Genomic DNA, 15,218 nt, shown 5'->3' with positions numbered 1-15,218 from the left:
AGCATGCCGCTGTGCAGAGAGACCTGGGTGTGCTAGTGCATGAGTCGCACAACGTTGGTTTACAGGTGCAACAAGTGATTAAGAAGGCAAATGGAGTTTTGTCCTTCATTGCTAGAGGGATGGAGTTTAAAACCAGGGTGGCTCTGCTGCAATTGTATAAGGTGTTAGTGAGGCTACACCTGGAGTATTGTGTTCAGTTTTGGTCTCCTTACCTGAGAAAGGACGTACTGGCGCTGGAAGGTGCGCAGGGGAGATTCACTAGGTTAATCCCAGAGTTAAGGGGGTTGGATTACGAGGAGAGGTTGAGTAGACTGGGACTGTACTCGTTGGAATTTAGAAGGGTGTGGGGGGGATCTTATAGAAACATAAAATTATGAAGGGAATAGATAGGATAGATGCGGGCAGCTTGTTTCCACTGGCGGGTGAAAGCAGAACTAGGGGGCATAGCCTCAAAATAAGGTGAAGTAGATTTAGGACTGAGTTTGGGAGGAACTTCTTCACCCAAAGGGTTGTGAATCTATGGAATTCCTTGCCCAGTGAAGTAGTTGAGGCTCCTTCATTAAATGTTTTTAAGATAGAGATAGGTAGTTTTTTGAAGAATAAAGGAATTAAGGGTTATGGGGTTCGGGCCAGAAAGTGGAGCTGAGTCCACAAAAGATCAGCCATGATCTCATTGAATGGCAGAACAGGCTCGAGGGGCCAGGTGGCCTACTCCTGCTCCTAGTTCTTATGTTCTTATGAACTAGGTTGCATTTTTTAGTTGAGGCGATTATAGCAAAAAGTATTTTCACATCCAAGTTTCCTTTTCTTTCACTTTTATCCATTTTTCGTAATCATCTGCTTCCCGGAGAAATCCTCAATTTTAGGACTACACTGAAACCAGAAAATTAATTACACAATGGAGTTCTGATGTTCCAATGTTGACTGTTATAGGGCTGGTCATTTCATTGGAGTATAGGAGCAGGAGTAGACCATTCAGCCCATCGAGCCTGCTCTGCCATTCAAATCGATCATGGTGATCGTCTACCACAACACCATTATCCCATGTTATACCTGAATCCCTTTATGTTGTTAACATCCAGAAATCATTCATCTCTGCCTTGAACATATTCAATGGTTGAGCACCCATAGCTCTCTGAACCCTCTGAGTGAAGAAACCCCTCTTCATCTCAGTCTTAAATGGTGCGCTCCTTATTCTGTTTCCCCTTGTTCTAGACTGAGCAGCCAGGGAAAACACCCTATATACATCTTCACAAAGTCACCAGAAGCAAAGTATTATTTTAGCAAAGTGTTTGCCAAGTTGCCTGGATGAGGAGGAGACTTCTAGAGAAGTGCAGTAAAGTGAATTTTGTGTAAGCGGTTAAGATATTTTTCAATCATTCGGTAATTCCTGTATTTTGTTTTTGTAACTTACCTTTCTTATCTCCACAGTGTGGCTGGTAATAAATTAACAACTGGTTGTTGTGAGCGATTGGCTACTGTGCTGAAGCAAAACAAGACCCTGGTGGAGCTGGATCTGAGTAATAATAGGATAGGTGAGGAGGGGCTACGTCAACTAACTGAAGCACTGAAGAATGAGAATTGTGCATTACTGAAACTGGGGTAAGTAATGACTCTTAGCGTTTGCTATCAGTGGTACTTGCATCTTTGTTTCTCTTTTGTGGAATTGTTTGCATTTATTTTATTGTATTAAATATATTTGTCAGCAAACATAATGTACATAATCCACTTCAAGTTATTTATCAGAAAATTTACAACAATAGCCTGTCTTGGATATGAAGTTCTAACTGCCAGTTTACCTTGCAAACCTTGAATTGACTGAAAAGTAGTACTCAGGAGGAGTTGACAAAACCCAGCATGTCCGAGTTATTAATTTGAGTACATCTTAAAAGTGTCCTGATTTAAAACGTCTGCATAGTCAATTTAGGGTGCTTTAAACAAAAAGCACCCTGGGATAGGATCCAATCTAATTTCCTAACTTGTTGTAAGACTACAAAGTCAATTACACTTGATAAATCAGGTTAAATAAACATTTGCTGTTGATTCCCTAAGTAATAACTATACATCAAGAGATTCAGTGATCCGTGGGGAACAAAATTTGCTGAAGAATTTTAAGTACTGTGAATTGTGAACAGGTTAGTGCTAGACTTCAAGATGGCATAAGACAGACCGTTGGAATGATTGGGCATGTGGCAGGTTAAAATCAATGCAGTGAAATGTGAAATAATGTATTTTGGTAGAAAGAGTGAGGAGAGGAAATATAAACGTAATTGTATAATTCTAATGGGAGTGCAGGAACAAATAAACCTGGGGATTGTAGGTAGGTGAACCTTCACCTTCCTTCTTGTACGCCCAACTCTAAAGTCTGACCTGAACCGGTCTGGGTGGAAAAAAGGTCAAAGCTCACAACGCTGTACACATTGGCATTCTTTTAACAGTTTGTTGTTCAACTGATAACTTGCAAATGTCAGTACTCTGCTCCCATCAAGTTAAATCAATACTTACAAACAATGTTCCCGTAATTTCTGAACGGCATCCTTCCTGTTGATCATTTGAAGGAGCACATCTCACACTAAACATAGGCTAACCTAGCATTTCATAGAATTTACAGTGCAGAAGGAGGCCATTCGGCCCATCGAGTCTGCACCTGCCCTTGGAAAGCGCACCCCACCCAAGCCCACACCTCCACACTATCCCCGTAAGCGAGTAACACTGAGGGTAATTTAGCATGGCCAATCCACCTAACCTGCAATTCTTTGGACTGTGGGGGGAAACTGGAGCACCCGGAAGAACCATGCAGATATGGGGAGAATGTGCAGACTCCGCACAGACAGTGACCCAAGCTGGGAATTGAACCTGGGATCCTGGAGCTGTGAAGCAACTGTGCTAACCACTGTGCTACCATGCCGCCCATCAGGTCAAGACTCCACCTTGGCCCCTTTGAAAGATTGTTAACAGAAGATTACCCACAGATTTACAAGTAAGGTAGCAGAGAAACTAAACATTACACCAACCTATGTTTGGTTATGAATGCTCCCAATTCATCCAAATCCAGTCATTTTCTTCACAGCGGTAAATAAATGTTTTGAAACGAAGTAGAAACCAATCACCGAAGAAATGAGTTGAAGCAATGTGTCTTGTTTTCAAACTTATTTGTGTTCTATTTAGGTTAAATTCTATATTTGCCTTTGAGTTTGGAATAATGGGCACTTATGAGGATGCTTCTGGAGCTGAAATATTGTGTGACGCACTGAAAAGCAAAAGTTGTGCGTTACAAAGTCTAGGGTAAGTTTATTTTCTAACTATCTACATTCTCCTGCTCAAACAAACATGCAGATATGCTTTGGGCAGAATTTTACATTCCCTGTTGTGATGATATGCAGACGCGCAGTAACGTATATAGTTATCTATATGACCTCCGACCAGCGGGTGATGATAGAGATCCACCATGTGACTCCAAAGATCCGGCAGTTGTCGTAAGTCGTATCAGAGGAGAGTTGCATGAGAAGAAGCTCCAGGAGAATTCACTAATATTTAACATTTGTATTATAGTTTATTCAGTTATCTCCATGTATTCATTTGTTGATAAACTCTCTTACCAGTCAAGATCTAGATGTTCAGTGTGCATCTTTACCATGGCCATAGCATAGAACATAACACCTGCCAGCTAGTTTGCAGGCATTTGCTGAAAAATATTTAGATGGCAGTCCCATTGGGCTCTTGCCTGCACCGATCTATCCTCAGTTTTGCCATGCATGGGACAGATGAGGCCCTCGGCTGGCTCCACATCCTTGTCCCAATTAATAACCACTTAAGGGTTGTTTCCCACCCAGCCCTAAAAGTGATCCTGCTCAGGTTTCAGGTGGAAGGTGGAGATGTGGGTGTGGGGCACCCCCAAAATGATCTGACCCCTGCATATGCTTGTCTCCCGATCACTGCACCCTCCTCCCCCTCCCTCTAATATTTCCACCATATTTACCGGGTTCTGGACTCTCGAAAATGCTTGCAATTCCGGTCCTATCCACTGCAGCCTCTGGCGCTGATGGGGGTAGAGAAATGCCAGCCAGTCAGACTGGCCAGCACCTCTCGAAGGTTCGACTTCCTCCCAAGGGAGGGGCGGAAGTTCTTTTCCACAGTCAATTAACATTCCTTGGAGTAGCCAGTAGCAGCAGCAGCCCATATCTCCTCAGATGGTGGAAAGGAAAAACCCGCCCTCTGAAAACTCCTGGCCCACGTTAGTCTCCGTGTGCTTCATTATTGGTGCAGTCTGGAAATTCACATTTTGTTTTACCAACTATGCCTTAGTTTTAAAACTTGAGTTTCGAACTTTAAAAAATACCTTGTAGTTTATTTCCTTCATGTATGTATTTCATTACAAACATTTCTTTTGCGTCTTACAGGTTGGCGAAAAATTCATTCACACAAAAATGTTGCACCAATCTTATCTCATCCCTGACAGACAACCACACGCTGACAGAGGTAGACCTCAGCTCTAACGATTTACAGAATGAGGGAATTACAGCATTGTGTGAAATTCTGAAAGGGCCAGACTGTAAAATTAAATCCTTAAAGTAAGTAAATGCATCATGTTGTGAGGCTATTTTTATACTGCCTGATATTGGACAATTTTGTGACAATTTAAAGAAAGTCGAGCGATGAGGTTTCCACATTGTAAGAGAGATGGCTGCCTGATCCAACACCACTCCACTCTTGTAACTGAAAAGTTCAGGAATCTTCATGATAACTTTGCCTTCCATAACTACTGTGGTCTAATGCTGGCACTGTCAGGAGGGAGGTGGAAATATATGTTAGGCCAGCAGTGGGAGGCCCCATTGAAATTCCTTTTGGAGTTACAATTCCCTCTTCAGACTCCAGCCATTCATCAGAGTGGAAGTATCAGCTCTGACTAAGGCTAAAATAGAAAAGTCGAGGTTCGTCGCTGTCATAATACTGTATACACCAGTATATCAGGGTGCAGACACACACACTGACAGACATACAGTAGGACCAATCAACATGCATAACACCGCAGCCAATCACCAGTTAGAGCACACCCACTATAAAGACAGAGGGCATCCATTTTCCCGCTCATTTGGGATGCAGCCTTTCAGGAGTACAGAGCTTACAGTTTACAGCACAGATCCTCACCATGTGCTGAGTGATTAGACTGGTTAGGATAGGCACAGGTCTTTAGTTTAATTTAACATCGTGTTAACCCACAGTGAGAGTATGTTCAACTGTTTATAGTTTAACAAAATAGTGTTGTACTATTTTAAGTGTTGGTGGCCTGTATGTGTTCCACGGATCCAGAGCACCCAATACATCATGGTACCAGTAGTTGAGGGATGTTAGAACTTCTTAGACCTACCTGCAAGTGATCTGCCTTCCACCACTATACAGCCATCCTGCAACATGGACAGCGTCCGCCCACCGCTGCTGCTCCACGTCACCGGCAACCTGGGGTCCAACTGGAAGATCTTCAAACAACGATTCCAGCTCTACCTTGAAGCTACAGACCTGGAAGCTGCTTCAGACGCCAGGAAGATTGCTCTCTTCCTCTCCACAGCCGGGGACCATGCCATCCACATCTTCAATTCTCTCACCTTCGCCGATGGTGAAGATAAATCTAAATTCAAGACAGTCCTCCTCAAGTTTGACAGTCACTGCGATATCGAGATGAATGAAAGTTTCTAGCACTATGTCTTCCAACAGCGCTTGCAGGGTAAGGATGAATCTTTCCAGTCCTTTCTCACCCACCTCCGCATCCTTGCGCAGTCCTGTAACTACGGGTCCACCTCCGACTCCATGATACGCGACCAGCTAGTTTTCGGTGTTCAGTTGGATCCCCTTCACCAGCAGCTCCTCAAGGTAAAGCAGCTCACCCCAGCGATTGCCATCGAGACCTGCGTGCTCCATGAACACGCCACTAGTCGGTATTCCCACATCCAAGCTGCTGAAACGGCGCGGCAAGCTCCCCACGAGGCAGAACATGTTCAAGCAATCAAACAACTCCAGGGCCTCAGCCTGGATGAGGGCAGCCATTTTGCGTGCTTTTCGCGGACTCCCGCGCTTGGGTGCACCGAATGAGGGGACAGCGATGTCGACGAACGTATTGCGCAGGCGCGCACCATGCATGATCGCACTGCGCATGCAAGGTGGCGCAGCAAACGCACTGACGCTACAGTGTGCGACAACTGTGGCTCTGCCCATTTAAAGCGGCAGTGTCCCGCCAAATCCCGACGATGCCTGCAATGTGGCAAACTTGGCCGCTATGCTGCCTTATGCAGATCAACTCAACCTGCCAGCTTTCGTCACTCCAGCCAGCCTCGCAGGGATGTCCGGGCCATTCAACCCACAGTCACCGAGCCTGATTCAGACCTGCTACCTGATTTCAACACCAAGGACCCGAAGGTGCCTTTTAAAGTCGGTATCAAAACAAAAAACAGGGTGTCCCCGAAGCACAGAATCCGGCCTCTACCGGTACACAGCATCGATCCGGATGATGAGTTGTGTGCCACCCTTACGGTCAACCGGCCCCAAATACGATTCCTCCTGGACACCGGTGCCTCCGCCAATCTCATTGCGCGGTCTGACCTCCGAGGCATCATGTCAAACCAGCCATCCTGCCATCAGCCTGCCAACTATTAGATTACAATGGCAATGCCATTGCTGCCAGTGGTGTGGTGATCTACCACTGTATATATATGTGTGTGCTTGCATTAGGGGATGTATGACAGTACCTGTATTACAGGTTTTCCGGTAAGCCCCTGCTGGCTAGCTCCGCCCACACGGAGCAGTATAAATATTCATAAGTTTCCCTGAGATGCCATTCTACTGCTGCAGCCAATGGAATAGCATCTCACTGTAATAAAGCCTCTCTTGTACCGATTCGAGTCTGTGTACAATTGTTAGCGCCACAATTTATTACAGTGAGATTTTCCAACATCATTGACTTCAGAATTAAGCCCGATCACCTGCAGCTGGATCCGCAGTCGCCACACGCCAGGAAAGACTTTAACCACTGGCTGGCTGTTTTCGAGGCCTACATCACCTCAGCGGACCCTACACCATCGGAGGCTCAGAAGGTACAGCTCCTATACTCAAGGTTGAGCTCCAGCGTGTTCATGCTGATTCAGCGGCTCATGCCAACTTGAAGTGATGCACCGGTCACGCAAAGCCATCTTGCCGTTTGAAATCGTAGGCTCCTCGAAAGCCTCCTTGCTTGGCGTGCAGGCATGCAAGCTGTTGAACCTAGTTCTGAGAGTTCACTCTCTCTCTCCTGTTGACTCGTCTGCTTTCCGGCCACTGACTTCAGGGCGCAACTCGACGCCATTACCAACCAGTAACACGATGTCTTCGAGGGCATGGGCACGCTCCCGTACACCTACAAGATTTTATTAAAGCCGAATGCCAAGCCTGTGGTGCACGCACCTCGCAGGGTCCCAGCACCCCTTAAGGACCGCCTCAAGCAGCAGCTGCAAGACCTCCAGGACCAAGGAGTGATTTCCAGGGTCACGGAACCAACCGACTGGGTCAGTTCCATGGTATGTGTAAAAAAGCCTTCCGGCAAATTGAGTATTTGCATTGATCCCAAGGATCTCAATCGCATTATTATGAGAGCACTATCCAATTCTCAAGCGCGAAGAGCTCACATGTGAAATGGCTCACGCCAAGCTCTTTACCTCAAAAGGATTCTAGCAAATCCAGCTTGACGAATCTAGCAGGAAACTCTGCACGTTCAATACCCCCTTTGGAAGATATTGCTACAACAGAATGCCGTTTGGGATCACCTCTGCGTCAGAAGTGTTCCATAGGATCATGGAACAAATGATGGAAGGAATTGAAGGTGTTTGCGTCTATGTCAATGACATAATCATCTGGTCCACCACCCCGCAGGAGCACGTTAATCGCATCCAGCGCGTCTTCAGACGCATACATGAGCATGGCCTCCGCCTCAACAGAGCCAAGTGTTCTTTTGGTCAGACAGATATCAAGTTCCGAGGGGACCACATCTCCCAATTGGGTGTGCAGCCGGATGCGGACAAGGTAGCCGCCATCACAGCTATGAGATGAGGAGAATTCCGCACCTTTGGGGAGGCCCGACGCCAGAGTGGTTGGCGCCACTCCGCTACGCTGGGACCCCCCGCCCCGCTGGGTAGGGCAGAATTTCGCGCATGGTGTCTGCAGATGTCACATTCCCACTATCCCCACCCTTCGGTTGAAAATAACAGCAAAGACCTCCTGTTAATAGTTTTAATAAAATGCCATCGTATCTACGAACCACTGGATTTTGAATTATCAACAGTAGGAAGTTTGCCTAATTAGTGAAAAGTGGTGAATTTGCTGAACAGGAACTACAAAGTACAATGACCTGATATTTTTTATATCTATTGGTTATTTTCACAATTTTCTTTTTCTAATTCTTTATTTCCACAGGGTGGCGAATACTAAACTGACAAGTGATTGTTGTGGGGCACTCGCTTCTGTGTTCAGCACTAACCAGACACTGACAGAACTGGATGTGAGCATGAACGAATTGGGCAATAATGGATTAAACACGTTGTTTTCTCCATTTAAGACTTCACATTGCAAATTAGAAAAGCTAAGGTATATAAATACAGAGTTTGATTACCTTTAACACATTAGAATGGAATCACAGAATTCTGAGATTGCCTGCACCGGCTCTCTGAATGAGCAGCATGACTTAGTGCATCCTCCTGCCCTTTCCATGTATGCTGCACATCATTTCTATTAAAATAACCATCTAATGCCCTCTTGCCTCAGTTAAACCTGCCTCCACCACACTACTAGCCAGTGCATTCCGGACCGGAATCACGCTGTGTGGAAAACTTTTTTGTCACATTGCATTTGTTTCTTTTGCAGATCACTAAATCTGTACCTTCTCATTCAAATGGTATTTTTTTACATGTTCAGCATAACCTTCTTGCTCTTGTACTCTATGCTCCTATTAATAAAGCCCAGGACACGTATGCTTTATTAACTGCTCCATCAAACTGTCCCGCCACCTTTAATGATCTGTACACCCAGGTCCTACATGCACACTTTTTAGAATTGTACTCCTTATTTATATTATCTCTCCATGCATCATCCCCCACTTCTCTGCATTGGCATTCATCTGCCACCATCTACCCACTCCACCAATTTGTCTATTTCCTTTTGAAGTTATACACCATCCTCCTCACAGTTTCCAAGCTTCTACTTCTTGTATAATCTGCAAACTTTGAAATTGTCCCCTGCACATCAAGAGCTAGATCATTAATATTTAAGCGGAAATGCAAGGGTTCCAGTACCTTTCCCTGGGGGAAACCACGTCAAACCTTCTTCCAGCCCAAAAAATATCCATTAGCCATTACTCTCTGTTTCCTATCACTCAAGTAAATTTTGTATCCATGTTGCTACTGTAGCTTTTATTCCATGGCCTATATCTTTATCAGGTCTATTGTGAGGAACTGTATCAAATGCCTTTTGGAAGTCCATGTACACGACATCAACAACATTACCCTCATCAACCCTCTGTCAATGCCCTAATAATTCACACAGACATGGTGATGCTCATGTATGCTGGATCTTTTCTATTCAGGAAATAAACCCACTGGTCCTAATACAATAACCTGCATTCAATGCTTGTACCTCTTCCTGTTAAATTTCATAGCAGTGCAAATAATATGGCACTTGTTAAAATGTTGCACATTGTCCTAATACTCCATATAGTATACCGCAAAAACCCAGAATTGAAGAACAAAAGATGACCAATAATATCCTATATCATCATTACAATTATCATATTGTACATCAACCAATCTCTGAAAGGAAGTTGTAATTTGTGCTGGATTGAGTGTAGTTTTATGCTGTGCATCTATGCTCATTGGGAAGTCAGTGATGGCTGTCCAAATTAATTTCACATAACACCCTACAACATCGGAGAGTTTCATCTCAGCCTTGGTTGGTTCTGAAACTAAGTCCTCGATAAGATTTGTAACTTTCAAATAATTCAGTGTTAACAGATGACTCTTATTTACATTCTGCTTTCTGGGCAATTAAGGGCCAATTTCACTTTGCACAATGCTATTAATGGGTATATTAAATATGTTCATATAAAATTTCTTTGGCATAAAAGACCATTTTAACCCATTTAAATAAATGAGTTCACACTTTTGTTAAAACGATGGGCATAATAATTTCATGTGAGAATTTTATTGTCCAAACACGACAATTTCAGCCCCTAAATATCAGTCTGCCCATTAATTCTCTTTTTCCAAGAGTAATTTGAACATGTTTCTGTCATATTGAAGGCTCAATTTCTTAAAACCTATGACAACCAAATTCTAAAATTAATCTTGTGAATTCTCCTTTTTATATATATTCTTGGATCTTTTAGACTATCAAAAACTGGTCTCACAGATGCTTGCTCCAAAGAATTCCAAGCTGCATTTGCATCATCCCAGACACTGATACATCTTGATGTAAGTCACAACAGATTTACAGACAAAGCTGTTCCAAACTTTTGTGACTTCATTTCGGATTGTGCCAGTCTGAAGTCCATAAGGTAAGGTGTCACCTTGTTATTATTTCAAAGACAAAATTAAGGGTTGCTGCTGCCAAATATTTTTCAGTTGAGGTGTATTACTGCAGACAGAATCCAGTGGTGCTTAAGAACTCTGGACGAAATTCTCCCAAAGGGAGACAAAGTGCCGACGCCGGAGTGAAAACTGGAGTGTTTCACTCTGGCGTCGGAGACTGCTCCTCGTCCCCTATTCTCTCTCCCCCCCCCCCCCCCCCCCCAACTGGGGGGCTAGGAGCAGCGGCGCGTCAATCTCGCGCGCGAGCCTTGACGCTTGCGTCAAAGCGGCGCTGCCTGAATGACGCGGCCGGCGACGCCTGAATGCCGTCACCCGCGCATGCGCGGTTGCCGTCTTCCCCTCCACTGCCCCGCAAGACATGGAGGATTGATCTTGCGGGGCGGCGGAGGGAAAAGAGTGTGTCTTTCAGAGACGCCGGCCCGACGATCAGTGGGCACCGAACGCGGGTCAGACGCCTCCTGAGCACCCCCCTGGTGCGGTGGTATGCAGTGCTGCCCCAAGGCACTGAGGACCCAAAATCAATTCAGGCCCCTGGTCACCGACCGTGTGGAGTTTGCACATTCTCCTCGTGTCTGCATGGGTCTCACCCCCACAACTCAAAAGACGTGCTGTAAAGGTGGATTGGCCACGCTAAATCGCCCCTTAACTGGAAAAAAAAATTTAAATAATTTGTGTCTGCACATGTATACTGGAATTAATGGTGGCAGCACTCAGCCAAGTTCAGCTCTCAACCCCAAGCAGTAGACTCTGTCCCATCTTTCTTGATTGACTTTTTTCCCTCAACGCCGAAGATTGCTTGCATCCAGCTTTATTTCAACCAGCAAAATTTCAGTGGGCAAGTTGGAAAATTTGGTAGCTAGGTTATTTGATGTATCGCCTTTAGGTATCCTTCTTTCCATGGGGATCTTTCAATTTTTGAGGTCCAGGGTTTCCATTTTAAGCTACAGCAAAAGTTCTGGATTCTCACTTCAAAGACCAGCATTACGCAAATCATGTTGAGAACCTCCCTCCTCTTGAAATTTAGCTAATTCGAGAGAAAGGTATAAGATCACAATAATGTCATATCAAAAGACAGAATTCTAGCTGAGGTGCCCTTCCTGTGTTAAACCTTCCACAGAGGAAAATCCAGTTCATACTGGGTGCCCTGCCAATGCATTAGGAGCAGTTATTGTCACACTGAGACCCGAGGCCCTGAAATTTTATCAGCCTTTCATTTGTCTCTAGTGGTAAGACCAATGGAAAATGTGAGACGCAGCATAAACATCTGAAAATGGCAGTGTACTCCATCCCTCTAGAAATTCCACCAATCACTTGTTAAAGTTGGTTCCATGCAAAATTAAGAGCCCCTAGTTTTGAATGAGGTCAAGTAGCACACACAAATATGTCAGTTGGGTGCTAAATATAATTTGACCTAAAATTTAAAGTTACGAAAGGAAAAATATTCTGGACTGGATTCTCCATTCTGGAGACTTACTACTGGCCAGTGGAGACTTACTACTGGTCTTCGTCATGGTAGGAGTGGCACACAGGTGCGATTACTCTCCTTTACCATGCTAATTTATGCATGGAGTAGAGCCCGTTGGTATCGGGCTGCGATTCTAAGCAGAGTTGTGTTGTGGGGGAGGGAGACTTCCGATGAGCTTTGAGTGGGGGGGGGGGGGGCACTGCAGTTATGCACTGACCCCTTGACTGACCATGGGGTCCACCGCATTAGGCTCATGCTTGGGAAAGCTTGCACCAAACCCTACTGGGAGGATTTCTTGCTGATACGATTGGTGCATATTGTGGGTTAGAGCATCGGGATTCCAGCCCGGTAATCAGATGCAAATGGATGCTAATCACTGAACTGCATTCTCCCACTGGCGCAGGGCATGTAGCTCGCTGCCACCGCTGGCGGGGGACCGGAACATCGGAACAGGTTTGGCACCCAGCACCAATCTCGTTTTTCGGCCAACGCTCCATTCTCCACCAGATCGGGAGACCTGCTACAGCCGTCGGGCAATGGAAAATCCCGCCCTCGGTCTTCTTGTCACATAGAATCCAATAGGATACTCGATTAAATTACAGAATGTAAACTTCCACTTCATTTTGTAGTAATTAGATTAAACTTAAACAAATTAACAACTAAAGATCACAATACAATGGACTTTTCTGTCCACCAATGCCTCCCAGCATCAATCCAACATATTTCACGGGGTTACAGAAGAGAGAAATTTATTGACATGGATCAGATGGACAGAATCATCACTTTGAACTCCCAGCCATCCTTGCCGGTTGAAAATTTCAGCGCCTACCACCCCCACACCCCTTCCTCAATTGTGTGGATCCTCTGTTCCACAAGCTATCAATCCTTGAGAGACTGAAACAATCTAAACAAAGTTATTTGGGAAACAAGGCCACTTGCCTTTCATTGATTTCACAAGTTAGGATTATTCATATACACCCATTGTGAAGGGAAGCTTGCTTCCTTTCACTCAATTACAAGCTCCATACCTGCACCCATTCACTTCCACTTTGGCAGTGGGAGCTTATAGCTGAGGGAATCTCTTCCCTGGTTTCAACCTTGTCAGTCATTTTCTTTGAAAATGAAAGAAGAAACTCCCAGAAATGAGACTAGGGCTAGATTTTTGTGAAGTAGGTGGGAAGATTGAATTGACTGGAACATGTAAAGAATGGAATGTATCAAAAATGAAAAACCTGACAGCTTTATTTTTCCTAAGGTACACCAGATGTCCTGTCAATCAGAGCAGTTTAGGACCAAATGGGAGCTTTCTTTCTCTTTAAGTGAATGTGCTGAAGATTTGGGGCATTTAAATCACTTCAGATCATTACATTGGAGAACCCAAGCAATATTTTCTTCAGTTTTGAATGCTTAAGAGCACTTTTCCCCAAAGTACTCGAATGCATCTTAATGTATATAATAATCTTTATTGTCACAAGTAGGCTTACATTAAATCTGCAATGAAGTTACTGTGAAAAGCCCATAGTCATCACATTCAACTTGTCTTTCCAAGACGGACAGAGCCCTATAGTCAATCACTGCAGTAAAAACACACCTAACTTACAATATGGCATTTAATTATTGGAAATGGAAAAACAAATGTGTTATGTTTGCATTTCAAAGCTTGCCAATGAAAGAATTCCAGGAACAGGTGATTTTTTTTTTGATTCCCCACTTGTGACTGGGTATGAACCAGATCTACTTAACAAAATGGCCTTATTCCACTAAAATTGGGAGGCAATGTACAGAAGCACCACAAAATTTCTTCCCCAAGATGTTATAACTGTTGCATAGTGAAGTAGCTTCTATTTACAGATACAAGTATTAACTAACCATATTTTGCATCTCTAATGAAGGATGGAGAAGAATCGGTTTTCTGCAAATGGATACAAAACTCTAGAGGACCTGAAGAAGAAAAAGAATGATCTCCAGATTGTGGGGCTGAAAACATAAAAGGCTCAACAATGCACTGTCCTCTATTATAATGATTTATGTTTTCATAGGAATTATTGTGGAAAATGTATGTGAAAAAATTGGAAATTTAAAAATTGTGTATTCATTGCAACACTGTGAAGGCATGAAATCCATTGATATTCTTTAATAATCATGTCAGCAAGTTCACCGCATGTGTACTCGAGGAAAGACCGAAGTTTAAATCATGGTTTGTGCTGACCTTTCTGATCTCAATATCTCTTCATTGCCTGCATTAGAAAGTGAAAACTGGCCTGGATTCCTGCTCTTGCTTATCCCAAATGGGATCCTGGTGGGAGGGGTGTGGGGCCTTAAATTAAGGTTTGCCAATGCAGATCTCTCAAAATAGTTTCTAAGACTGAAGAAATAGAGGGTATGAAAGAATCTTGTACACTTGAAGAGTGCATTTTCTCAACAACTTCTCCAAACTGTCTGAATGAAAAGGTGATGGTGCGATGCTCAAGCTTGATTACAGAAGGTACCGAATAATGTCTGGTTAGCTTAGAATAAAATGTAACTCTGCAATGTTTATATTGTTTTAAAATTATATAAAATCTAAACAAATTAAAGTGAATCATGCTGATACATTTTGAAAGCAGACTTTTAGTTTATATGTCATGTTATTTGATCAGTGAATAATGCGATTAAATTCATGGAAACGTGTTGACTCTTTTGAAATGTTTGCAATTTACAATAAGATTAATTGATGGTAACTTTAAATGCTAAATTCTATTTTAAAATGACTAAAAGTGATATACACCTGGAATATGGTTCCATTCTGCTCAATCTTTCCACATAGGACAATGCTATCTTCTCACGGAACAATCAAGGGAATTTTCATTGTACCCCTCTGAGGCAAGAATACCCTTCCTTAGGTGAGGAAACTAAAACCATACATAGTACTCCAGGTAGAGACTCAAAGCATTATACAATCACAGCAATATTTGCATGGTCTTATACTCCAGCCACTTCGCAATAAAGATAGATAGATAGATAGAGCAATACAGCACAGAACAGGCCCTTCGGCCCACGATGTTGTGCCGAACTTTTGTCCTAGGTTAATCATAGAATTTTGGACACTAAGGGCAATTTATCATGGCCAATCCACCCAACCTGCACATCTTTGGACTAACATACATACCACT

The 15,218-nt window shown here is 43.7% G+C and overlaps 1 protein-coding gene across 1 annotated transcript in view; it reads left to right on the top strand.

Annotated features, from left to right (window-relative positions):
• LOC119976613 (NACHT, LRR and PYD domains-containing protein 3-like) overlaps positions 1–14,751 on the top strand; it is a 30,770-nt gene extending 16,019 nt beyond the window's left edge. The window contains exons 8-13 of the mRNA XM_038817230.1: positions 1,432–1,602; positions 3,169–3,285; positions 4,401–4,571; positions 8,437–8,607; positions 10,400–10,567; positions 13,959–14,751. Of these exons, the coding sequence (XP_038673158.1) occupies positions 1,432–1,602; positions 3,169–3,285; positions 4,401–4,571; positions 8,437–8,607; positions 10,400–10,567; positions 13,959–14,055 (895 nt within the window). The 3' untranslated portion in view covers positions 14,056–14,751. The remainder of the gene's footprint in view (positions 1–1,431; positions 1,603–3,168; positions 3,286–4,400; positions 4,572–8,436; positions 8,608–10,399; positions 10,568–13,958) is intronic.
• The last annotated feature ends 467 nt before the right edge of the window (positions 14,752–15,218 follow it).

Source organism: Scyliorhinus canicula, chromosome 13 (assembly GCF_902713615.1).
Source record: "Scyliorhinus canicula chromosome 13, sScyCan1.1, whole genome shotgun sequence".
NCBI classification, from domain to species: Eukaryota; Metazoa; Chordata; class Chondrichthyes; order Carcharhiniformes; family Scyliorhinidae; genus Scyliorhinus; species Scyliorhinus canicula.
This window is presented reverse-complemented; position numbering and strand designations above follow the sequence as displayed.